General features: G+C 38.0%; 1 protein-coding gene across 1 annotated transcript; it reads left to right on the top strand.

Annotated features, from left to right (window-relative positions):
* Positions 1 to 236: 236 nt before the first annotated feature.
* On the top strand, positions 237 to 18,221 carry thbs2a (thrombospondin 2a). Its single transcript, XM_020921185.2, is given in 24 exon segments — positions 237 to 308; positions 481 to 549; positions 1,078 to 1,631; positions 2,243 to 2,327; positions 4,152 to 4,351; positions 5,398 to 5,538; positions 5,613 to 5,706; positions 6,079 to 6,122; positions 6,124 to 6,250; positions 6,819 to 6,995; positions 7,329 to 7,502; positions 7,590 to 7,717; positions 7,857 to 8,009; positions 9,720 to 9,938; positions 10,508 to 10,615; positions 10,706 to 10,865; positions 11,128 to 11,246; positions 11,315 to 11,549; positions 13,649 to 13,876; positions 14,532 to 14,803; positions 15,299 to 15,396; positions 15,503 to 15,642; positions 16,456 to 16,486; positions 16,781 to 18,221. Coding segments are annotated over 23 exon segments (3,555 nt in total). The 5' UTR covers positions 237 to 308; positions 481 to 485; the 3' UTR covers positions 16,785 to 18,221.
* The last annotated feature ends 7,550 nt before the right edge of the window (positions 18,222 to 25,771 follow it).

A 25,771-nucleotide genomic window follows, 5' to 3' on the forward strand; every position in this document is an offset into this window, starting at 1 on the left:
GCGCGTTATACCATAGGAAGGTAATTATGTAACGCGGTCTCTTCTCAAACTGCCCCAAGTGAAGTTTGAGTGACAGGAGCGGTGCTGCCTCTGTGCTATAAAAGCGGAGGGAGGCAGGGACTTCACTCGCGGTAGTGCCTCAAACGCTCTTGCCTGAGCACCCAAGTGGACCTACTTTCCGCACTAAGGATACGTCACTTTTTCCATCGTAACATAAAAGTTTTAGACACGTGCGTATGAAAGTATTTATTTTCCACATTATTGGATATTTTTGCTGGATCTAACCACTGAACAGTTAAAGTCTTCAGGTAAGTCGAAAATAAGTAGTGCACATTCCTTTTCTTAACTGCTATACTAAAATGTTTTATATTTTTATATATATATATATAGATAGATAGATATTACCAATAACAAAAGTAGTCCACGTGTGACTAAAATTGCTAGCCCCAGCCACCATATCAACTTTCTTTTTTGTTGTAGGAGATATGATACCCAGGAGTTTTTGCTTGCTGCTTTTATCAATAAATCTCCTCCACGCATTAACTGAAGGTAAGCGAACAAATAGTCTATCCATTATTTAATTTTAGTTTCATTTAACTTTATTTAAAAGCCTACTGTGCCTACCTTTTAGACAGAAAGTTTTGTTTTGCTTAGTTTTATTATGTCTTATTGCACTGATTGCTGGGAAATGTAGTTCATTTGGCTAAAATATTCATAGTATTATCTACACGAAGAATGTTCCAAAGTGTGGTGTAACTTTCTGTTACGAAATCATTTAGGTGACGTGCCATCTCCAAAATATTCCACAGTGTTGCTTTAAAATGGCCAAAATATAACCATTCGTGCTATGGAAGCCATAGTATTTATAGAAACAACTTAGTAATGACAAACCACTCTATTTTTTTTACCAGTCCGAAGCCCAAATATAGGCCAGCTGACGCATAAAATTATAATGTTGAAAAAAATCATTGTACAATAGATACTTTTCTGTGGTGACTTTATGGAACTAAGACAAAAAAAAGATATTTTCATGATGTCTAAATACACTTTCCTTTCCTTCTTCTGTCGGCTGTGAAGATGGTGAACAGGAGGATGAGACACTATTCGACTTATTTGAGATCAGCAACATCTCACGGAAGACACTGGGGGCCAAACAGTTCAAAGGTCCAAACTCAGATGCCCCAGCTTATCGCTTCCTCCGCTTTGACCACCTGCCCCCTGTGAGCCCGCCTATACTCAAACAAATCCTGCAGCAAATCCAAATAAATGAAGGCTTCATATTTGTGGCAAGTATTCGTCAGGACCGCGGGTCACGGGGCACTCTGATTGCCTTAGAGGGCGCCAATGGCAGGAGGCAGTTTGAGATTGTATCCAACGGGCGCGCCAACACTCTGGACTTGGTGTACTGGGTGGATGGCTCCCAAAATGTTGTGTCCTTTGAGGATGTGGACTTGTCAGACTCACAGTGGAAGAATATAACTCTTCAAGTTCATGGGGAAAATGCCAACTTGTTTGTGGGTTGCAGCCTCATCGATAGTTTTATCCTGGATGAGCCATTTTATGAGCATCTCCGGGCAGAGGGCAGCCGCATGTATGTGGCCAAAGGGTCCATCCGGGAGAACCACTTCAGGGTAAGCTACTGAGGTGGTTTATAGGACACTGTTAATTTGTGTTGTTGAAAGAATTTTTTTTTTTTTTAAAGAGCACCACCAGTGTTTGTCCCTCTAATAAGTTACAGCAACATGTGGTTTTACTAGGCCCTGGTTTAAAGTAGAAAGGCTTTTGAGGGCGCCGGAATGGCTTAAGTTTACTTTAGTTTCCATGAGGAGATTTAACTAAATAGGGGTTGGGAGAGTTGGTAGAACAAGTGCAAGTGAAATCTACTTTGAACTGTGTCAAAATAATCCAGCGAAAGAGGTCCCAAGTCAAGATTTATGTTTGATTTGTCACAAATCTAAAAAAAAAATCAGGTTGCATTTAGGATATCTTGGATAAAACTAAAAGCATATATATTTCACACATTAAGATGAAATTTGTTTGTGGAAAAAGACAAGCAACGTGTGAATGAATTGGTTGGTGAGGTGAAAACATACTTCTTAGCCAATGGGTACTAATAAATGGTACTGTACACTTTGCAATGAGGCCCTTGGGATTAAACCTTCTAGTTGTAGTAATAGTATTAATAGTAACAGTAGTAAGAGTAGTAACTGCAATGCTTAGTAAGTACTTATACTTTTTACAGGGTCTTCTGCAAAATGTGCACTTCATCTTTGACACACCAGTGGAGGATGTGCTCCTGACCAGAGACTGTGAAGTCACAAAGCACGGTACAGATGTTTAATTTAGCTTTTTCCATCCATTTTCCACATGTCACATCAGGACATTTTAGCTTTGACTCTTTGAAGTTCATATTTCAAAAACCTTCTCACGTGTAAGTCTCAAAAGTAGGGCAATGTGTGAGCTGTTAGGTATTAATCCGATCAGATGCGTTGATCAGCTTCATGTTTTATTTTCCTTGAATTGTTCCACTGTTTTCTCTCCAAAGTGGGTCAAAAGGCATACGTATTTGATATGCAGTGTGATCTCGACAAACTATTACCTCATGTTTATGGAAAACTGCAGTGTGAACGGCATGGCTCGAGTATGAACTTTGTGCGTGGTGAACCAAAGGAGTTGCAGATGCGTCCATTTATTTCAATTGGCAGTGGACACAGTATAATGCCCTGGGAATGAAAATAGAAAATAGTAAGTCAATGCTATAGTGCAGACCGGGGAGCTTCCACGTCCAGCAGCACGCATCAACAGTGAGGTCATGAATTGGCTTTAAAGGGCTGCTTTTCTCAGCTGAGGAGGAGAAATACTACCCAGAATTACTCTACGGGGTTCACATAAGGGAGTGAAAAGGAGAGGAAAACTCCAAAGACTCACAGATTTGAATCAACAGACGTGTTACCATATATGTGCACTACTGTAACAATTTATGACCACAGAAAATAGTTGAATGAGTTTTATGTTTTTGACAAAAGTCTTGCAGACCTGAGAGCCCTCTCCTTGTTGGCTTTGAGGTTTTGCAGTGGTAGCACATTGTATGCCAAGAGTCAGTCATAAACCCACCAAAGCCACAGTCATAAAAGCTGTCATGTTGGACATTAATGAGCAGTATTAAACCTACTCAAGCTGTTGCTCTTTTTCTCAAGTCTTTGCTTTATCTTTAAGTGTCTATCCGGAGTAAAGGATGTGTAAATGCTTTCGCAGACAAGTGAAAACACGCGCACATGCACTCCTAACATGACGCTCCTCTGGGATTTGAATGAATCCAGCAGATTGAAAGGGAAAGAAAAAAAAGCAGAAGGTATCAGTGGGTCGCCTCTGGACAATTTAGACAACTATTTGATTTAGAGTCCCCAGCCTGCTGTTAATCTTCACCAATTTACACAGCAAAAGGCAAAGCGGTTGCAAAAATGTGCAGTGATTTGGATGAGTGACAGAAATTCCTCCATGCGTTTGCTTTGGGGATCATGTATCTTGCCAAATCAGTGGTTTCATGAAGACATTGTAGGATGTCTAGTTTTAAATTGAGTGAATAAAAAGATGCCCTTGCTGCACTGTGACTGGGTTACGTTCCTGTTCATGTTTCAACAATGTCACAGATGTCAATCACATTAAATTCTTGTACTTGTACTTTCATTTAAAATATTTCTAGCCCTAAATGTATGTGTCCATATATAGGGGTGTTGAGTGTCTTCAATACATATGGCTGTTGTGTTAAGTTACAGTTTTCCTTGACTTTGGAAGGTCATCTCAGTCCATCAAATTTGTTTTGGAAAAAGTTCAGTCTGAATTTAAAGGTCACAAAAGATTTACAGCGACAGCATGTTGTTCTCATCACTAAAACATACTCACAGATGTTTATTTTGACTTCAGCTATGCCATTCAACAGCAAAAAGATAAATTCTTCAAAACAAACACTGCTGAATAGACATCTGTTTTAGGGCAAAATATAAACATTCTGATCACCGCTTAGAGTTTAGTAAAAAAAAAAACAGGAAATTACAGATCCATATCTCCACTTTTCAATCATATTTCAAAAATGTTTTCCATCAGTCTTTAATCCTCATTTTCCTTTGATGTCTAATGTAATTTCTTTGCAGATGATGCTAACATTGTGAGTGAGAGCACCGAGATTGTGGATGTAAGTCCTTCCATCACCACAAACATTATTGGTCAAAAGCCGGATGACTTGGGAGCAGAGATGTGTGAACGCTCCTGTGAAGAGCTCAGCACCATGTTTCAGGAACTCAAAGGGCTCCGAGTGGTGGTCAGCAACCTCATCGACGGCCTGCAGAAAGTGGTGAGTGTGTTTGTCACTCAGTTCAGTTAGAAAGTAGAAGAGGAACAGGGGTGATGTGGACAGTGCAGTTTCATAAGAAAAAGTCCATTCAAACCCTGAATGAGCTAAATAAAAAGTTGAACCCATTTGACTCTGGTAACTGTGAGGCAGACAGACTTTATGACATGTTACATGTGGATAGAGGAAGTGTTCCCCTGGCAGCGAGTCCACTCTAGCGTTTGGCTGTGTTTAACCAGCCATGTGTTTCCTCTGGGATCCTCCCTGCAGTAAGGATCTGGGCATGAACCTTTGGGAAAAATGGTTTGGTGGAGTAGGGTCCCTGAGGCTCTTCCAGACCGAGTGGTGTCTCTGATCTCAGCGCTGCTCACTGCTTTTGGCTTTTTTCAACAGACACACACATACACACATACACACACATACACACACATACACACACACACACATGCACTCACCACACGCACACGGACTTTTGGCAGTAGCTTATCGAATGACAGTATTCAAAGTTCAGCCAACTATCCCTAACTGTCCAACTGGGTTGGAGGCTTCAGTGTCATTTTTCACTTTGCTTGTAAAAACATTACAAATAAAGAAACAAGATTAACTGCAAAGTAATACTATGTAATGTGCTTTAATGGCCAACAAATAATTGGTGTGTACTGGTTAAAATCACATAAAGGTCCATTTTCTTTCTAGTTCATTAAACTCAGCTTTGATCATATTTTCCACAAGGAGTGGTTAAAGGAATGTATTTAATGGTAATTTTATTGTGGTATTTGCACATAAACTAAATTAGGCTGTTAAAATGGGTTTGAAACACTGTGGCTGAATCATAACTGTAATGAAACACTAAAAGCACTTCAAATTAACCTTTTATTGTTATTGCTTTAAGGTAGTTTTACTATATATGAATGTATTTTTTTCTATTTGTATAAACTCCACTTTAGAAGAATTGGGTCAGTGTGTCTCAGCAGGTGCCCACTGCATGGCTGTGCATCTTTACCTTGAGACTGTGCTAATCACTTGCGACTGGTCTCCAAATGTTTCAGACAGAGGAGAACTCAGTCATGAAGGACGCTCTGGGGATGATGAGGAACACTAAGGAGAAAAACATGTGCTGGCAAGATGGACGGCTGTTTGATGATAAAGAGGAATGGGTTGTGGACAGTTGCACCAAATGTACCTGCCAGGTAGCATCATGCATATGGAAAACTGTTTGTTATTGATGGATTTATATTTATAGATTTGTTTTGAATAATCACAGGAATCCAAAATTGTTTGTCACCAAATCACTTGTCCTCCTGTGGCCTGCGCAAGTCCCTTATTTATGGATGGAGAGTGCTGCCCCGTGTGTGTCTGTAAGTACTAATACGAAACAATGCAAGTCATAAATTAATAAGAAGAATGTCTAATTTTAGGCCCCCTAAGTCTCTGGACCCCGGGACAACAGATCCCTTTGTTCCCCTCATCACCTCCCCTGCATACAAGCATGTTTAATCAATTACACAATTACTTTCAACTTGATGTGTGCCCTGTCATTATTTTTGTAATGCTTATTTTTGTGTCTTTTACTGATTAACAGTCTTCTGCAGTTACACAGTTTACACTGATCTTGCCCTGTCTTTAATAATTACTTATTTGCTCTCCATACCACATTTAGTTTATTACTAAATAGACTTTGAAATACTAAGACATTATTCTAATATATCTGTATATCTGTGCGCCCACAGCTTCAGATGGCGAGGATGGCTGGTCGCTGTGGTCAGAGTGGACCTGAGTGCACCGTGACTTGTGGCACAGGGACTCAGCAGAGAGGCAGGTCATGTGACGCCACCAGTAACCCATGTCCCGGAGCCTCAATCCAGACACGAAAATGCAGTCTGGGCAAATGTGACAGTCGTGGTAAGACAATTGACAGCTTGTGAGCTAAATGCTGCTGTATTACATTAACTTCGTCGTAGTAACAACAACTGGAGACAAACATGGTGACACTGGGGGAATACAGCTGATGTAAATTGGAGATGTCAGTTTTGCATAGCTGAAGCATGAATGCATTTAACATGAGTTTGGATCCAAGTAAATGTAAAACAGAAATCTAGGTTACAATAATAAAGGCCATATAAAAGAAGGAGGTTATGGGGTGAGCAAGCAATGCCATAACAAATTACTGATGTTTAAATTGTTCAGGTTTTGCTGGATACCATGCTATTGTTAGACATCTGATACTTCAGTTTCCCTAGAGTTTGTTTGTTGTGGCCAATTGTATTGTTTGAAACCTAACCACTCACTAACCACAATGCTATGACATTATGGACAGAATCTATAGAAAATCCTTGAAACTGAGTCAGGAATTACACAATGTTTAGAAGAACTGATTTGTGCCATTTTGTGGGGATTTCCCTTGTCTTATATTGTTGACTATAATCCAATATAGATTTCTGCATTTGAAATATTGTATCGTCTTCTTCAGTACGACAGGATGGAGGATGGAGCTTGTGGTCGCCTTGGTCATCTTGCTCTGTAACTTGCGGAGAGGGACAAATTACTAGGATTCGCCACTGCAATGCCCCCGTGCCACAACTAGGGGGTAAGGACTGTGAAGGCAGCGGGCGAGAGACTCAACGCTGTACTGCTAAACCATGTCCAAGTAAGTATTCGAGCCCACAATGAAAGACCGGAAATCCCTATCATTCAACTGAAAACCTAGACGTCCTCAGGCAATATTCCCATGTGTTTTTTGGGATGATCTTTCTGAGTTTTAGGAATTGTTGACCCAGACCATTTCACTCTCACTGCAAAGAGATAATATTTGCTTTTGCTACTCAATTAGGTTAGACAAATAAAAATGGCTAAATACTTTATTGGTCTCCAAGGAAATCTAGGTGCAAGCTTAAAATGTGACTCAAAGTAACAATGTAAGAAAAAGATAAAACATTGTGAAAATTGTGTGCGTATAGTTTAACTGACCACTACTTTGTAGTTGATGGTGGCTGGGGTCCCTGGTCGCCGTGGGCAACATGTTCAGCAACATGCGGAGGCGGGATCAAAAGCCGAACCCGTGAATGCAACAGCCCTGCGCCTCAGTTTGGAGGCAACAAGTGTTTTGGACAAAACCATGACAGTGACAGCTGCAACAATAAAGACTGTCCTATTGGTGAGTGCAATGTTCTCTCTTAAAGACCTCATTGTAAAGTGGATTTTGATTACAGAAATGTATGAATCAATATTTTTTTTGGTTCAGATGGTTGTCTGTCTAACCCATGCTTTGCTGGAGTGGAATGTAGCAGCTCTCCTGATGGATCCTGGACTTGCGGCATATGTCCAGATGGTTATCGTGGAAATGGCACCCGCTGTGAAGACATAGATGAGGTTAATACTTTAATATGTTCATTATTATTATTATGTTCTTGTTTATGACTATGATTTCATTTGAGATTGCTGAAATTGATACTTAATTATGAGTATCAATTTAAATGGTCTGGTTTGTGTTTTTGTCCATGTTTTACAGTGTGCCATGGTGTCAGATATTTGTTATAAACTGGGTGGGTCTCAGCGCTGTGTTAACACTGACCCAGGATTCCACTGTCTGCCTTGTCCAACACGCTACAAAGGCACACAGCCCTTTGGGAAGGGTGTGGAGTATGCCAAGACAAACAAACAGGTATGTTCAAGATCAACATACCCTTTGTTGGAAAAGGTGTACTACATTAATAGTAATTACACTTAATAGTTACTAAGCCTGTATCGTTTTAATATTAGCTATTTGCTCATCTTTAAGTCTTTGTTCATGCTTTATTAAGGCTAATTAAGATGTAATTCATAGAAAATGGTGCACATTTTCAACAATAATCATAAATGATTGCAACAGGATTGATAATGATTCGTAGACCTTACTCTTGGAAATAGCCACAGCCAGACAGGAAGCAGTAGGTCACCATATGTTTATACTATACCCGTACCTTGGCCCAGTATCACCAAGGAGATTCACAATGAACACATGTTGCACACTGGTGTTTTATTAAAAGATCAGAGACAAGATAGATCTTGAGCCTGTGCACTTCATCGCTTCTGTCAAAGACTCATATCAAAGGTTTTGGGACTGTTTTTACAAATCATAAATCTGTTACAACACAGCTCTTTGATATCATTTCAGCTACAAAATTCAGTACATTCTGTGTAATGTTAGTATTTGGAATAAACTGTTCCATATGATTTACAAAGCATTTCCAACAGTGATAATGATTTTTGGCTGCTAAATGTTTGTAAGTGAAATAATTTGTGTCTGGCCAGCGAAAATCACAAGCTTTTACAATACTTAACAAAGACGTGTGGGTCTGGATTGGAACTGCACTGTGTCTCTTGTATCTGATGGATGAGACTGACAGGCAGTTTAACCAATCAGAGAAACACATGGTCAGTTCATGTGAAACAAACATGCAAAACCTGAAAACTGAGAAACAGTGGGGATTTATGTAGAATTTATTATCTGAGTCAAAATAAGTTATAGATTTTGTCTTGTCATTGAATGAAACAAGAATATTTGAGAGGAGGTGCCTTGTGTAATACAGGGGTGCCTTGTGTAATGTACAAATTCGCAGCTGTGATTGGACTGCCCCAAGGCAAACCTGTATTCAAACTGGATGTAGGAGAGACTGACTGATCAAGGAAAAGTAAAAAGTAAAGTTTCAGAGAAATGTTCCTGTCATAACGTAACATAATAACATATGTGGACCATCCCATTCCGCCTGCATGACTACTTTTCTTTGCTTTCATGGCCCTGTTATAATAATTGATTCAGGACTACATTAGTGTCCCCCTGCTTGTGTTAAAGGCCTCATCAAAGCACAGTTTTTTCTGTCACTTTTCTCTGAGCTCATGCAGAGTTCAGTTCATTGTATAGTAACAAGGGGCAGCTGTGAATACCATTGCTTCACTAAAAAGGGCACCCGTGGGTCATAATGGGACTCTGATCTATTATGTGGGATTTCATAAAATAAAAATCTATCAGTGCCAAGACCATCTCTTGTGAACCAGAACTAGACTTTATCCAGTTTGTGTAGTTAAACTATGACAGTTTATCTTAAAGCACACTGCACAACTTTTCTTTAGAGGATCCACTAACTGCTTGTCTCCATGGAGATGTTATTGCTGGACTGTATGACTGGAATGTAATTCCTTCTGTGAATAGGGATGACTCTCCACAGATCTGAATTGTAATGTAGTGCAGTGTAACTTGCTTGTCTTCCTCGTGATAAACATGTTTAATCTATACTGTGGAACATTTTAGACAAAGCAAGAACATTTCCATGGAGCAAACCTCACACTAGAAATGTTCCGCAGTGCGCCTTTAATTGTGTCCTGTTATTTGTAGGTGTGTGAGCCAGAGAATCCATGCAAAGATAAAACGCACAACTGTCACCGATCAGCTGACTGCATTTACATCAGTCACTTCAGCGACCCCATGTACAAGTGTGAATGCAGAACTGGCTACGCTGGAGACGGCTTCATCTGCGGAGAGGACTCCGATTTGGATGGATGGCCTAATCAAAACCTGGTGTGTGCTGCCAATGCCACATACCATTGCAAAAAGGTACGTACCTGTCTGAACAGGTGTCTGTTCGAGGTCCTATATTATGCTTTAAGCCATGTTACAATTTATTGATATTTTGTTTGAAGTAACCCTTTAACGTTTTCTGTTGACAATATGAAGTAAGTAAGAATGAAGTAAGTTTGAAAATTGTTGCTTTGAAGATTTGTGGGTTTTGTTGTTGTTTTGTATGTATTCTTTGGAATTACCAGAATCTGTGGTTTATTTATTGTTTTGTCTGTCCGATGGCACTCATATTTTAACTACATGAACATTAATGAAAACTATGTTTTTCAGTAACTGGCAGTATAGTTACTTTTATACATCATAGATACTGCATGTGCTTAATACACTGCATGTGTCTTTTTTTACAAGTTGACCAAATGCATGAAATGTAATGTAATAGCACTATTTAAATTGTCATTTATTTCTAATGCCTTATTTCTAATGCCTTTTTTATTATAAATTACCATTTTATTTTTGTGTTGCACCACATCACCAAAGCACATTTGCAGTTTGTATATTTTGTTCATCAACAATGGCAATAAATCTTTTTAATTCTGCTTCTGTAGGACAACTGCCCCAGCCTGCCCAACTCAGGACAAGAAGACTTTGACAAAGACGGTCAGGGAGACGCTTGTGACAAAGATGATGATAATGATGGCATTTTGGATGAGAGGGTAAGTCTTATCACTTACCATGACATTTACAACATGTATTTTCTGCAGCTGGCTGTTAATTACATAAATGTCTCTTGTGTTTGGTAACAGGACAACTGCCCTCTTCATTTCAACCCTCGTCAGTTTGACTTTGATAAAGATGACGTTGGTGACAGATGTGATAACTGCCCCTATGAGCACAACCCTGATCAGATAGACACAGACAACAATGGAGAGGGAGACGCCTGCGCAGTGGACATAGATGGAGATGGTAAGATGGTGGTCAAAGTATAACAGCATTATCAATTATGCAGAAGGAACATTCACATTTATTGTTATAATACATTTTAATTATGTCAAATCAAAAGATCCAGTCTTTTCAATTTGCCAATGGTCAGCTTTTGGTCTTGTTAATTGAAAAATGGAAATGGAAATTATAAAAGTTTGTCTTGTTAATGATCATATTGAAAATAAAGATACTTTAATTATACTTGTTTGTTGACAATTCGACCCACTGCTACATTTTTAAATAGAAATCCTGAATGAAAACGACAACTGCCCCTATGTTTACAACACTGACCAAAAGGATACGGACTTGGATGGAGTCGGTGATCAATGTGACAACTGTCCAATGCTTCACAATCCAGACCAGGTACCAAATCAGACGCACCACCTAAAGTTTAAAAATAAACATAATGATTAATATGTTTGTTTCAACAGACCGATGTCGACAATGATCGGGTTGGAGATCAATGTGACAATAACCAGGACATAGATGAGGATGGACACCAGAATAACCTGGATAACTGCCCTTATGTGCCCAACGCAAACCAGGCTGACCATGATAAGGACGGAAAAGGGGATGCTTGTGACTATGATGACGATGATGATGGTATCCCTGATGACAGGGACAACTGCAGACTCACCCCTAACCCAGACCAGCTTGACTCTGATGGTGAGGAACTGGCACGCTGGCTGATGTTCATGTATCCTATGTATAGTATGAAAGGAATTTTTTAATAACTGAGGTAGTCACATACAGACTGGCACCTTACTATAATACTAACCTTAGTATTTCTGACCATTTCTGACTATAATACCATTGTAATTGCATAATATAACAATTACAGTTTTTCAGGTTTCAGCTGCAGACAAAATTATTTTTGGTGCATTTTTGATGGACAAAGTTTTATGTGCTAACACTGGGTACAAATTAAATATCCCAATAATCAGATCAGATTTTTGGTATGGGTGTTGCGCAAAAGAAATCCAAAATACCTGGTTACATTTGGTTAGTTCAGTTAATAAAAGGACTTTTAAAGAAACTATTGCATATGGAAGACAAAGTACAATGGATGCTTTATCTTTCTCATCTCATCTTTGCGTGAAATCAGATCATAATATGATTTTTGGTGTGCATGTAAACAGCAACCGATGTTTGTTATTCAGTCCTGCTGCTGGGCTGTGGCAGGTGCAGGCCACAGTGGGAATAGAGGCAGTTAGAAAGGAAGTAGTAATGCATGATGACATTATGCATGACCTACGAAGACTATAATGATTCTTTTAAGCCTTTCTCTGGATTTAATGTGCTCAAATTATGCTCAGAATTACCTAGAGTTTGTTCAACTGTTTGTAATTGGAAGCAAGTTTGAAATTAGTGTCTGCAGTAATTCTCACTTTTACGACGAGAGTGTTTATTTGCTGTCACTTTACTCAGCTGTGCAGTTGTACCACAGATGCTAAAAGTCAATGATATCACAAGTATCACAGATATTATTATGCCTTTAATAAACGTCATCCAGACCCAAATACTAGTAAAGGCTGCTACTGCATTAAGAGAAGGGCTGACTGGAAAAAAACGCAGTGAAGTCCGTTGCAGGGATGGATTGCTATTTTTTCCACTCATTTGGGACATAAACTTGAAAGCGCTCCTTAAGTGCACTGGGAGTACCACTGACATTTCCAGTCAATTGAAATATATGAAAAATGTTGAATTACACCATATTCAAAGCACATATTGTTCTTGTCTCTTTTGGAAAGATATTTCACCCACTTTGCCTAAACCAGTCAAACCTTAAGGACATCTGGTGTTAAAATGTTATTAAAGGTGCACTTTTTGAATTTTGTGGTGGAGGATCTGCTACATTCTTTTTCCATGGATATGTTTGCCTGGAAAGTTCCACAGTACAGCATTTATCTTATCTATCAAAAATGCATGTGTTTTTAATATTCTTAAATACCTTGAAAAAGAAGTGTTCTTACGATGAGCGGAATTGCATCTTCACAGATCTGACATGTACCTTGGCCTGGTAGCGTCACATGTCTCCCTGGATATAGATAACTTAAATGCTATACTGTGGAACATTCATGGCAAAGCAATAGTAACTACATGAAGAGATGCAGGTGATGCATCCTCTACCAGAAAGTTACATTGTGCAAGTTAGTGAGTTTAATGAGGTAACACAAATAGGATAAGTAAGCATAATATTGTTTTTGGTATAACAAATTGTTAATTTATTATAAAAAGCCCCATATTACACAGAATTGACTCTTGTGAGTTTTAAGCCATGTTAGAATGTTGTTACTTCCTCAAAATCACACCTGGAGTTGTGTTTTGTTTCATTCACATGTTTGAATAACCTTTTATTATTAGTTTGTCAACATCTCCAGAGACCAAAATGCTCTGTTCCATCTTGTGATGTCATGACGAGGTCGTTTTCAAGCTACCTTTTACCTTTTGTTCAGAAGAGATGGGCAATTCCAGGGCACACTTCTATATTGCTATTTGAGAGACGAGCACAGCCCAAATATGCAGAATTTGTGTGTTAAACATGCGAGAACAAAACAGAACTCCAGGTATGTTTTGCTGAGGAAACAACATTATAAAATATATCAGAAAATACCGTAATATGGGCCCTTTAAAAAGATGTTTGTCTATTGCTGTTTTCCATCCTTTATACAGTACACCTCTGCTGTGCTGGCTTGTTTTTGCTGGTGTAATATTTATTAATAATTATAAATATACAAAAAAATTCAATTTCTCTCATGTTTCAGGGGATGGGAGAGGAGATGCCTGTAAAGATGACTTTGACAATGACAGTATCCCTGATTACCTCGATGTGTGCCCTGAAAACAGCGGCATCGGTAATACAGACTTCAGAAAGTTCCAGATGGTTCACCTGGACCCTAAAGGCACCACTCAAATCGACCCCAACTGGGTGGTACGACACCAGGGCAAAGAGCTGGTTCAAACGGCCAATTCAGACCCAGGCATCGCAGTTGGTAAGAGAAAGAAAACAGGTCATGAGAGGACTACTTTAACTGTGGTAACGAAAAACTATTAGTGGTAGGAATGATTGGTCTGGTGGGACAGAGGAGTCTTTTACAAATGTAATTATTCTATTTAAAGGGCCAACTCATGCTGATACAGACAAGTCATTTTAAGTTCCTATTTAGAGCTGTTTGTACATGGCTGCTTCCAAGTTTCATTATGTTTTAGACGTTGTTTGTGACATATTTATTTTGTCCTTGTTTGATCTGGGTTTGAGCTCATTGTAGTCCGGATGGAGTTCTGTTTTATTTAGTCCTGGTTTGGACTTGAACTAATCAAAGTTTAATTCCAGATTCTTAGATGGTTTGTGTGAATGCAGTTTTAGGATTTTAGGATTTGTCGAGGTCTATGGTTTAGTTACGTCATGTAATCACCCTGGTCCTGTGTTGGAAATAGCATAATTCAGTAATGGATTAGTCCTTCTAACGGTCTTGGTTTAGTGCTACGTTGGGTGCTACTTTCTAATGATTGCAGATTTAATTCATAATGAACAAATAATTTGTTAAAAATGATAGTAAATGGCTTTGTAAGTACTTAATAGAGGAGTTAGCATTAACTTATTAAGTAGTCTTACAATATGTCTCATTTGTAAATTTGTATTTGCAGGTTTTGATGAGTTCAATGCTGTGGACTTCAGTGGCACCATGTATGTTAACACAGACAGAGATGATGACTACGCAGGGTTTGTGTTTGGGTACCAGTCCAGCGGGCGCTTTTATGTAGTGATGTGGAAACAGATCACACAGACGTACTGGGAGGACAAGCCCTCCAAGGCATTTGGCATCTCTGGAGTTTCACTCAAAGTCGTGAACTCGTCCACAGGCACAGGGGAAAACCTCAGGAATGCTCTGTGGCACACGGGAAACACTCCCGGGCAGGTGAGAAATGCACCAGGATTTTGGAAAACTCAGGCTGTCAGTTAATGATTAATGGTTAAATGTGTATTTGCCTGGGATCCAGAAAACACACTTCTCCAAAACTACAAAGATGTGAGTCTGGTCAGCAGTTTTATTTCTCCAAGTTCAGATGGAAGCAATTGATCAAGTGATTGATCAGGGACAGGTCTCTGTATCAAAACAAATATCACTGCTTTCGAGTGACTGAAAAACTAATAATGTGAATTTCAGCTGAAATAATGAGAAGTGTCACTGAAATAAGCAAATCTAATTGCATCAGTATTGTCTGTATCTGGCTTGAGGCTCGTGACCAGACTGTTATAAAAGATTCTGAAAGAATTCATTCTGGACTAGGCGGGCAAATGTTTTATATGACTGTTTTTGAGTAAAGCACACCTAAATTACTTTCAAATATCTGAAAATCATACCAAAAAGATATCTTACTCATTTTGAAACAATGCTTATGGCTTCCTGCAGGTGCGGACTTTGTGGCACGACCCCAAAAACATTGGCTGGAAGGATTACACGGCTTACAGGTGGCATCTCGTCCACAGACCAAAGACTGGGTTCATCAGGTTGAAATTTTTACGCAATCAATTCTTGTTCATTTCTGTGGTTAATTTAGCTCTAAAATATGCGTCAATAAACAGTGTAATAAAGTTAAGTATGTGTTGTTCACAGGGTTGTAGTTTATGAAGGAAAACAGATTATGGCTGACTCAGGACCAGTGTATGACAAGACTTTTGCGGGAGGAAGGTTAGGACTGTTCGTCTTCTCTCAAGAATTGGTCTTTTTCTCCGACCTCAAGTATGAGTGCAGAGGTGAGTGCATTGAGTCTGTTATTATGCAATTTGAAAATAAATATTGGAGTTAAAGGTGCGCTGTGTAACTTTTTTCTGCTTGGGGGGTTTGTCATCTGCTGGTCAAAGGAGAATGTTATTGTTAGCTGTTAATATGCTGTATGTTTTTTATTGCTCAAATATGCCATGAAAAACATTCTAGGAAAACCATCAGGTCCGAATCAGAATTACTTTTATTCATCCCCAAGGGGAAATTCTTTTCATTAAAGACATGCAGCTGACCAGCAGAAGAATACAGTGTTCAAAAATAAAGTGCAAAATGTTTTTATACCAGCAACAGAAAAATTGATACAATAAGTACAACAAGTCTTTATCAACTAAACCCCTCTTGCAAATAAAATAGGCTTACATATTAACTTAAGAGATAAAAATATGGTACCCTCACAACATATTTGCATCTTTATAAATATTTTAGAACACTGAGGAATGAACAGGATATTGCAAAAGGATTGTAGAGTGAACCCAGAGAGAGTGTTTCTGGTGCTGGACCCTACACCAGAAAAATCACATAGTGCACATTTTAATTAAGTTAATTACAGTCTCATTGTATACTTTGTCATTAATTCTATGATTATGTATGAAATGCATGGAATATTCTGGAGAAATCTGGAAGGGTGTTCAGGTTAAAACCAATCTATAAAATCAGGCTCTAAAAGGCTCTAGATATACATGTAGTGAACAACATAAAAGTGTTTTTAGCTGGTTTAAGCCCCATCCCCCCATTTGTCTATTGTGTGGGCAAACTCTTTGAACTGTGCTGGTCTTTTTACTCAGATAAGCCGGAGTTTCCAACAGGGTTCACAAGGTAATAATGACAGAGCTGCTAATGCGTTGTGTTTTTGGCTGAAGCACGACAAAGAAGTCACGCTATGTTTTTGCTTGTCAGCTCACCCTTTTTTAACATTGCATTGTGAAAGGTGGTCTAAGATCTCCTGCACAGCACTAAGCAGTGGAAAACTCATCGCAGCTATGCTTTTGACACACAGAGCGCACATGTTGTTCTTGCACACGTTTTTGGCATTTGATCTTTCTTTGTACTTCATGTCCTAATTTGAGTTTGACAGTAATGGAGGCTATTATTCCCTCAATCTTTCCACAGATAACTGAATCAACACGGACAGAAGATGAAGAAGGGACAGACTGAATTTCGATATGCGTGAAGTTAAAGTCAGTGGTCTTTATCAGCTTAAAGAGACTTGAATGTTTTGCCTTAACATGAGTTTGTATGGTGAGTTTTATATTTCAAAGATCTACAGCGAATGAACAATGTTTCCATACCATCGCATATACTTTTTCTTATCATGTCCTCACAAGTATTCACTGTGCAACCACTTAAGTTTTTCTACATTACAAGGATTTTTATGTTCGACTTTTCAACTTTTCTGAATGTGGTTGTATGAAATTGAATGAGTGAATTGAAGTCATTTCAGCCAAAGTCAAAGATGTTTATACTAGGTTTGTATTATAATTTCTTTTGTAAATTATTATTGTTCTGCCTGTTTGTCTTGTTTGTTTGCAGTTTTGATACCGTTTGTAAATATTTATTTATTTGTTTACACTGACAAATATAAAGCAATATCATAAACCACAAACATGTATAAAAAGCCATAAGATGTGTTGATAATTTGTGCACAGTCCACAGATGTGTAGCCTTGGACTTTCTCAGTCTTAGAAACGTAATCACACATGTTAACAAAGCTTTCTATCATACTAGAGACACAGTTATATTGTTATATGCAAATTTTAATCAATTTCAGAAAGAGCTGTGCCAAATAATTTTGTAAATATTGTGCATTCATTTTGTTATCATGTGTCTGCTATTAGGCACAAGCAATATAAAGTCCATGTAGGCAGACAGATCTCTCAAAAATGGACTTGAAAGACTTGATAAGTATAAAAGGGTTCAGCAGTAACAATCTGCTATTGAAAATGATCTTTGGATGGTAGTCAAAGATCACTACCTTTGAAACCCTTTCTACCATGCACCACTCCTGAACAAATGAGGGATTTCATACAATTTGTCTTTTTGCCTGTTTTTGTTTTGTTTTTTTTATCCACTATTATCCAGGGCCGTTCCTTGTGTTCAGGTTTGACACTTCATACTTGTTTATTGTGAGTTCTTCAGGCTTTAGGTCATGTGTTTCTTCATGCAGATGCTTCTGTGTCATGCACCATTATATGTGATTTACTCTGTGGACTATGAACAGTCTTGAAGGAAATCCAGATGAAATTCCCCAAATGCATAGCATGAATCCAGCTCTCTACATCACTATAGCCATATTCCTGTATTACTTTTTGTTTTGTTTTGTCATTGAGTTTTGCATTGCACAAAATGTCGAGTTTTGTATTTTGTTGTTAGAAATAGATTTTATACAAAATAAGATGTTTTTAATGAATTACTATATGTACAACAGTGTACTGAAAATGTACACGATCAAGAGTTATCACTGTGGTTGAGTCTGTATAGCAGCATTGTTCTTTAATACTAGCAAAGTAACATTAAAATGAAAATTTTAATGTTTTTCTGTGTCTACTGGGCTACTCTGTTAAAAGTTATGGTAAACTAACATCTGCCCAAGTCAGTTTGTACGTAACCATGACAAAAGCAGAAATAAAAAAAATCAGTATTTGTGTTTAGGACTATCACAGTAAGTACACTTTTCTTTAGGCCCATCATTTTGTAGTCAGTAATGTGCACTATTTGAAAGTTACTGTAGAGTCATTTTACCTAAAAATTCACAGTACCTGAATGGGTTAAATAAGTGATATTGCAGCCAGGAAAGAAATGCGCTATTAGGGAAAATGGAAGTCAACCCCTCTGGTGCAGTTCTGTGGCAGAGATATTTGGGTTGAGGCTTTGGGACGGGTCCATGTGGCGCTCAGAAGACTATATGGGTCTGGCACTCAAGCCTGCGGCACCATCCAAGGTGGTTCAGAGCATCCTGCCAAAAGATGTCAACGTGTGGCATAGTAAATTGACTTTTTCTGCTGAAGTGAAGATTTATCAGGCAGCAAATGATTTAAAAGTACTAAGTTTTGTGTTTAAGTGTTTGACAAGGCGACAAGAGCAGACTTAGCTCAAATGACAGATTAGATGACTGTGCAAAGACAGGTTTTCAAAAGAGCTCATAAGCAAAAATGGTGTAACATTTTAGACAAGTTTGCGCTAAAAAAAAAACACTTTCCTCACCAAATGTCTTCACCAAACTCACCAAAACTTTGCCATGGCAATATTTAATATTTTAGGATTTTAAAAGATTGATGAGCAGACTTGATCAGATTTTGCTGTTATAGAGTAGAATAAATGGGTCAGAGAAAGCTTAGAGCGGACAGGAAACCATTTTATTTCAACAAGAGGCTGAGGTGTTCTCTGTGTGATGTTCCACTTTAGTTTGGTGCAAAACGCCAGTCTGTCCCGCACTGGGATAAAGGAGCTTAACACAAAATTCCACTGACAGACTTTCTCCACTTCATATTTATCAAACCATCATCTCCTGCGTGAGCACATAACTATGTAGGAGGATGCAGTGGGCCCAGACATACTGGAAACCCACAACTAGTTAACTCCTGATTTAAGAGTTCTATCTCTGAGGAGAAGTAAAAAGTATTAAAATATGTCAAACGTTTTCTTCAGAAAGAGAATCACTGCCATGAGTTCCAGTACAACTAAACAGTTATTGTACAAGCTAATTTACACTGACTTAAAAAGTGTGAGGAAATTAACAATCAACCATGTATACAGTCAATGATTTAAAGTAAAAGTATGATTCAGACTACATAAAATCATACTTTCATATCTAATCAATATGTGATAAATTTAACTGTGTATTATCATTCAATCTTTATTTATAGAGTCTTTTACAACAGGTGACCAAAGTGCTTTCCAGTGAAATTAAAATAATATAAAAACATGCAATATAAAATCCTGGACACTGCCAGAACTGATGAAACTGTTTGACTGAGCTTTGAAATGTCTTTAGTCCAGTTGACAGAATTGAATTTTTTCTTTTGCTATGGATTCTACCTGAACAACTGAGGGATTACACACATTTATACATTATATTAAAAGCCATCACATTGATTTTCTATACCTCAATAGGCAAACCCACACCATAGTTCAAACTGACCACATGTCCAGCAGAGTGTTCACAGCAGAGGGGATCTGTCTGGTGAAATAAAGTAAGTCATTTATTTCTGGGCATATGTCGGTGCGGTCATTGGGAAAATATCCTGGGTCTATGTTGGTGCCAGCCTGAGAGGTGCACACTCACTGCTCCCAAAAACAGGACGCCTCAGGTCCCACAGCACTCTGCTTTAACCCACTTTTCGCTTGTGCTCAGGATTCTGAGAACAGTCTTTGAGGCAATATACAGAGGAATGACAGATGGTACAATATAAAGTTATTACCTGTTTTTCTTTGCATCATAAAAAGAAACAACGCTATGACTCACTTTACTCTGATTAAAAGATAACAGCAAGTGGAACATTTACTTCAAGAGGTGCACTAGGTAGCTTTTCTGGTGGAGAGTCTGTCACCTGCTTGTCTCCATTGATACATTGGTTTGCCTGGAATGTTCCACAGCATGACATATACGTATCTAGTTTGCATTTATTCAGCTACAGGTGTATGCTTTTAAGACTTTGAGGTTGCCTTTCTACCAACTTGACCTGTAATTTGGTCTGGTGACATCAGCTGTAAATGTGTGTAGAGTGTAATGTTATACTGTCAGTAAAGGTGCACTACACAACTTTTCTGGTGGAGTGTCCGCTACCCACTTATCTCCCTGGAGATGTTATTCCATGGTATGCAAACTCAAATTCACAGATGGCCAAAATTTAGAACTGGGACTAAGTACTGGGACAAACTAAATATTTATTGAAAAATTTCAACAACATCTGCATGTTTTCTCTTCTTTCGAGATATGTAATGTTAAGCCTTTTCTTATTAAAATAAATGTTTAATAATAGCTTTGCTAAAATATTGAATCCAGAACAAGCATAATATAAAATAATAACAACATTTTAAATAATGTCTCTATAGCCTATCTGTAGCCGGCGGGCCAGCTCTAATACATATTTGATATGATCTTGCGGGCCAAATTTGACACCCGGGCCTGAATCTGACATGTCTGATGATATGGCTTTAAACATACCCAACTAGGATTTATTCATTACGGGAGTTTCTAAAGCTCAAAAATACAATAATTCCTTCTGTGAAGAGGCGAGGCTCTCCACCAATCTGAATTGTAATGTAGCGTAGTGCTGTAACCTGCATGTCTCCCTTATGATAGAAGTGCATAATGCCTCATTGAATTTAAACAGGTTTTAAAGGAAACTACTCAAATGTCCTTGAGCAAGACACAAAATTGCACCTGCTGCACTGTTATGACAAACAAACTGAAAACGAAACATTTAGGATGTCAAATCAACTCAGGAAATGGATGACCTCATGTCCATACTGCGAATATGGGAAGCAAAATTTTCTGCTGGATGAGAAGAAGCACAATGAATAGGGCTACAGCATGAGTCATTCGCTCCACACTTTAGCTCCGAGGGACGATGGGACCAGAGCAGGGACGAGGAAGGTGTCAGAACTGCAGGATTCACATAAACACTTTTGTACAGCGCAGACGTCACGTTACCAGCACCTGTAAAAACACTGTGCAAAATCACTGTGTTAATGAAGGGGCTATACACGTTTGCCAATTCTCAACCCAAGTGGAGAACTGAAAAAAGGTCTGCAGAGATCCAAACATTTGTGGTACTTCTTGGAGTATCTTAATGTCTCGTCAGCAGTTTATTCACACTGCTGTTAGAGGCCTGAGTGCATTTGGTAACTGATACTATATGGCCCAGTTTGAAAGTGCTTGAATTCTAAAATAAAGGAATTTGTGGCCTAAGCAAATATGCAAAAGATAAAATTGTGTCAAGCTAAAATCAAGTAGGTGAGAGAGAGGTTAGCTTTCTCAAACCTTCTTATCTTTACACAAGTACTATAATAATATATCTATAATACAAGAAGATATAATGGATTCTATCACAAGTTAAATTGTATCTGCATGTAGCTTTTTAAATTAAATGGTGAACAAATAAAGCCAGATCTTATCAGTTAAGTTAAGTTAAAGTTAAATTGACTCTACAGACTTTACAATACACAAAAACAATAGACTTTGTGTTGTCGAAAAGTGATAACCAGGTACTAATAATTCTAAATCTAATACTGAAACTAGATACTTATTTGAATAATTAATGATACTGAAAAAAAAAAGTTTCTTCTTTTTTTTCTCATAAAAATGATAAAGTTTGCCTATTTCTGAAAAGTTTTTGTATGGAACTAGTGTAAGACCACATGCTTATTGAAGAAACGGAAACTGATTTAATGTTGAAAATTACATACATACCATGTCACATCATTACCCAACACTCATGAAGAGCATTACTTTATCAAAAAGCTATAAATGTAAAACTAAATATTTAAGAGCAGAATTCTAACATGGGGCTAACATGAGAGGGACTACAATACTTCAGGAGTCCTCCCTTTTTTAACCAGTGGAAACAAGTGATCAGCTCGTATCCATTACGGCTCTGATGGGTTTTTCAGCCATGTTGTGCTCTGCTGTAATGGAACATCATCATGAACATACTCAGGCTGTTTAAAGACACCCCACACTCTCTTCCTTCTCTGGTTGTTTTCCAATCACAGGACCACTGGAAAATGTGTACCATACCAGTTTTTTTTATGATGATGCCTAAGAGATTTGTTAAATAAACATGCATAATTAAACAATACATACATGTATTACTTGAGCATTAAAGTATTAGTATGTGTGTTGCTAAAGGTGTTATATCTCCTAAAAACTCCACTTAAGTTGACTTCACATGTGGCAGCAGTTATTTGTTCACCTCAGTGCCACTGGTCTTGACAAAGTGCTGAGTGTTTTCTGTCAAAATGAAAAATTAAGAAAATGTACCAGACTTAAACTCTACATTGAACCGTATAGTCAGACATCTTTAAAGTTCATAAAGGCATAAATCATGGTAACGTAATGTCCAGCCAATCGAGTGAGTGCTGTTTATTGGTCTTTCTAGTCATTGCTCAGTATTCAGCTGTGCAATGCATGAACAGGTGCTTATACATTATATATTTCAAGTGGAATTAAACAAAAATTTTAGGACTAAATTTACTGTGCTATTAGACACTAAAACAAGGATGAAGGAAATTTAAATAAATTATAGCAAATCTATTGGTGTGAAGGTATTTGTATGCTCATACACTATAGGTTTTTACATCAACTGCCATCCACTTAATGAACTCTATGCTATTTGTCTGACTGGCTGAATTACAGTGACACATTCATCTTATTATCAAAGCCATACTGTTTCTTATGTAATACACTTGTCATGTATTGATTAATTTCCTCATAAGATTAGTTACGTAATGTTACATTTAATATATTAATCAATCTCTCATAAAACCTATTCATTAGACTTTCCCATGGCTGCCGGCCATAGCTATGAACTGCTAGACTCCCCCACTCTTTGTCACAGAGGTTGAGAGGTCATACAATTGCATAACTTGATTGAACCGTATATTCCACTTCACCTTTTTTCCAATAATGTTACATCAGCTTGTCTGTGCTTCCACTTTTTTTGGTTGTTGTCTTGAACGCCCCTGGAGGACCATGGGAAACATCAGAGCAGGTGTCCCCCCCCTTTCAGCTGTATCTCTGGGGCCAACTTTAGCTGTGAATGATGATCCTATGAAGAAAGACAACATCAGGACCTTATTACAGGCTTACAGAATATATACATTATGTCACAACTGTTGTGTGTCATAGTTATGCTGTCACTTTTTCTGATTTGCACTTTTTTCCACTGTCCCAAAGCCTCCTGCATCAGAAGCAGTTTGCACATATGTCTCGCATATCCAGTGATATGATATTTCAAGAAGAGCTCAGTAAACTTAATCTGATTCAGTGTCTGAATTGAGAAGTAGCCATAAGTGAACACCATTTGCAAAACATATGTGCAAATGTAAGTAAATTCTTCCTCTATATGGTGCCAATTTGAACTAATACTGTTTAGACAGATAACAGCTAGCTTTTTTACATGAAGTAACTCTGATAAGAATCTCTCTCAGCCTATACAGCAAATTCAAAAGAGTTATATTTACGGTGTTGGTGTTGTTGTGAGTAAAGTGAAGAAAATCTAGATGTGTTTCAACATAGTCAAGAGTTATTTCAACTATGACAGTGCTGTAGAGTAAATGAGTAGTTGTTGATTCACAGTGTTAACGTCAAACACTGAGAAAGTGTCTATTTTGAATATTACACTATATCATTTTGGGGCTTTTGTAACGTTTCCAGCGGGAGAGATACAGTCCAAAAGAGAAGCCACATATTAGGTCATAATATATTAGGTCATTGTGACAGGCCTGTCCTACACTCAGTGAATTTAACACGATGATTTAGGACAGTAATGAGCTATTTATGAGCTATTTCAAGTGATGAATACAAAAATGTTGGTGGTGAAATAATGTCTCCTATGTTTATTTCATTGTTGTCACCTGTTGTCTGGGTTTTACATGGTTTTTTACATGTTTTTACATGGTTTTACAGCGCTTCTCTCCTCAAATGAAGTGTAAATTTAAATCAAAACAAGTTTATATCTCTTATGGCAACGCACAGACATTCCACCTTTGCCAGTAGTTGCATATATAAACCCCGACATTGGAATTTTCTGCCATTCTCCCGCTGCACATTTCACCGTCCGAAGCTAAGCTCAGCTAACAGCTAGTAGCGTTTGTTTTTCGTGATTAATGACATGTTTTGTTTCATGTGGGTCTTACGTTTAAAAATAATGTTTTCTAAGGGCCTAAATTTTTTCAAATTACCCTTCAAGTTATTTATGTGAATGGTTCCTGTATCACTGTTGGGCAAGTTACTTTGAAACTGTAATGCGGTATTTATTACCTATTACTGTCATTTCAAACTAATTCGTTACATTACAATATTACAGCATTTAAAATGTAAGGCATTACATTACTATTGCATTACTTTAAGTTACTCTCACCAAAATAACTTTTGCGCTGTATATGGACTGAACCAGGACTAAACCAGGTCTAAACCAGGTCTAAACAGCGTGGAGTTCTTTGTCAGTCCTTTCGCCCGCGGTTACCTGAAGGTCTATGAGGGCGCATCTCCGGCGTTTCACCGCTGCTGATATCGAGGTGATTTTAGCGAATTTGTATGAAGAAAAACCCACCACTTCAATCCAGGTAAAAAAAAAAAACATTGTAACGCGCGTTACTCACATTTGTACCGAGTAAAATATTACAATTTTTTCCCCTGTAATGCCTTACATTACTGCGTTACAGCAAAAAGTAATGCATTACTGTAATTCGTTACTTTTATAACGCGTTACTCTCAACACTGTCCTGTATACAAAAACATACAGCTCATGCAACAGAATCACCTGCTTAATAGGAACAAACAAATAATGATATATGCCCCATAATATATTTACTATATAATTACTTTTTAATTTTTATTCATGGCTCAGTAAATATTGCATAGTCCGTTTTGCTAGGTGGTTACTTGAATATGTTAAATTTATTCTAGTCTATATTTTATTTTACAGATCGGTATGGACACATTTCTTGCCGGTTGAGCCTGGACGGCCTTTCTACCTGTGACTGAAGTGGGAAGGACAAAGGTTTTTTATGTCATCGTTGACATGGCTGAATTTGGTGAACACTTTGAGGCACTTGGTCCTCACACTCTCACAAACTTTACACCTATATTCAAAGAACTGTCTACAACATGGACGTTGGATGTGTCAAATGAAACCCCAAGAGTGAAAGACTGACTCTTGAGGTAAAAAAGTTTCTGCAATGTTAATGTTTCATAAGTAGCAGGACTGCCTCTATTATGAACATTGTTAAGTTTATATAATGGAGAGAAGATCTTGTTTCAAACAGTTAGACATGCTCCTCTCATTTTTGGAGATGAGCTTGCCTGAATTCCATTCAAAACAAGATCTTGATTCATCCATCGACTGCTTGCATTGAAAAATCAACTTTAAAGAAAAA

Source organism: Boleophthalmus pectinirostris, unplaced genomic scaffold (genome assembly GCF_026225935.1).
Source record: "Boleophthalmus pectinirostris isolate CB_2022bp ecotype Guang Dong unplaced genomic scaffold, ASM2622593v1 HiC_scaffold_5, whole genome shotgun sequence".
Taxonomy (NCBI): Eukaryota; Metazoa; Chordata; class Actinopteri; order Gobiiformes; family Gobiidae; genus Boleophthalmus; species Boleophthalmus pectinirostris.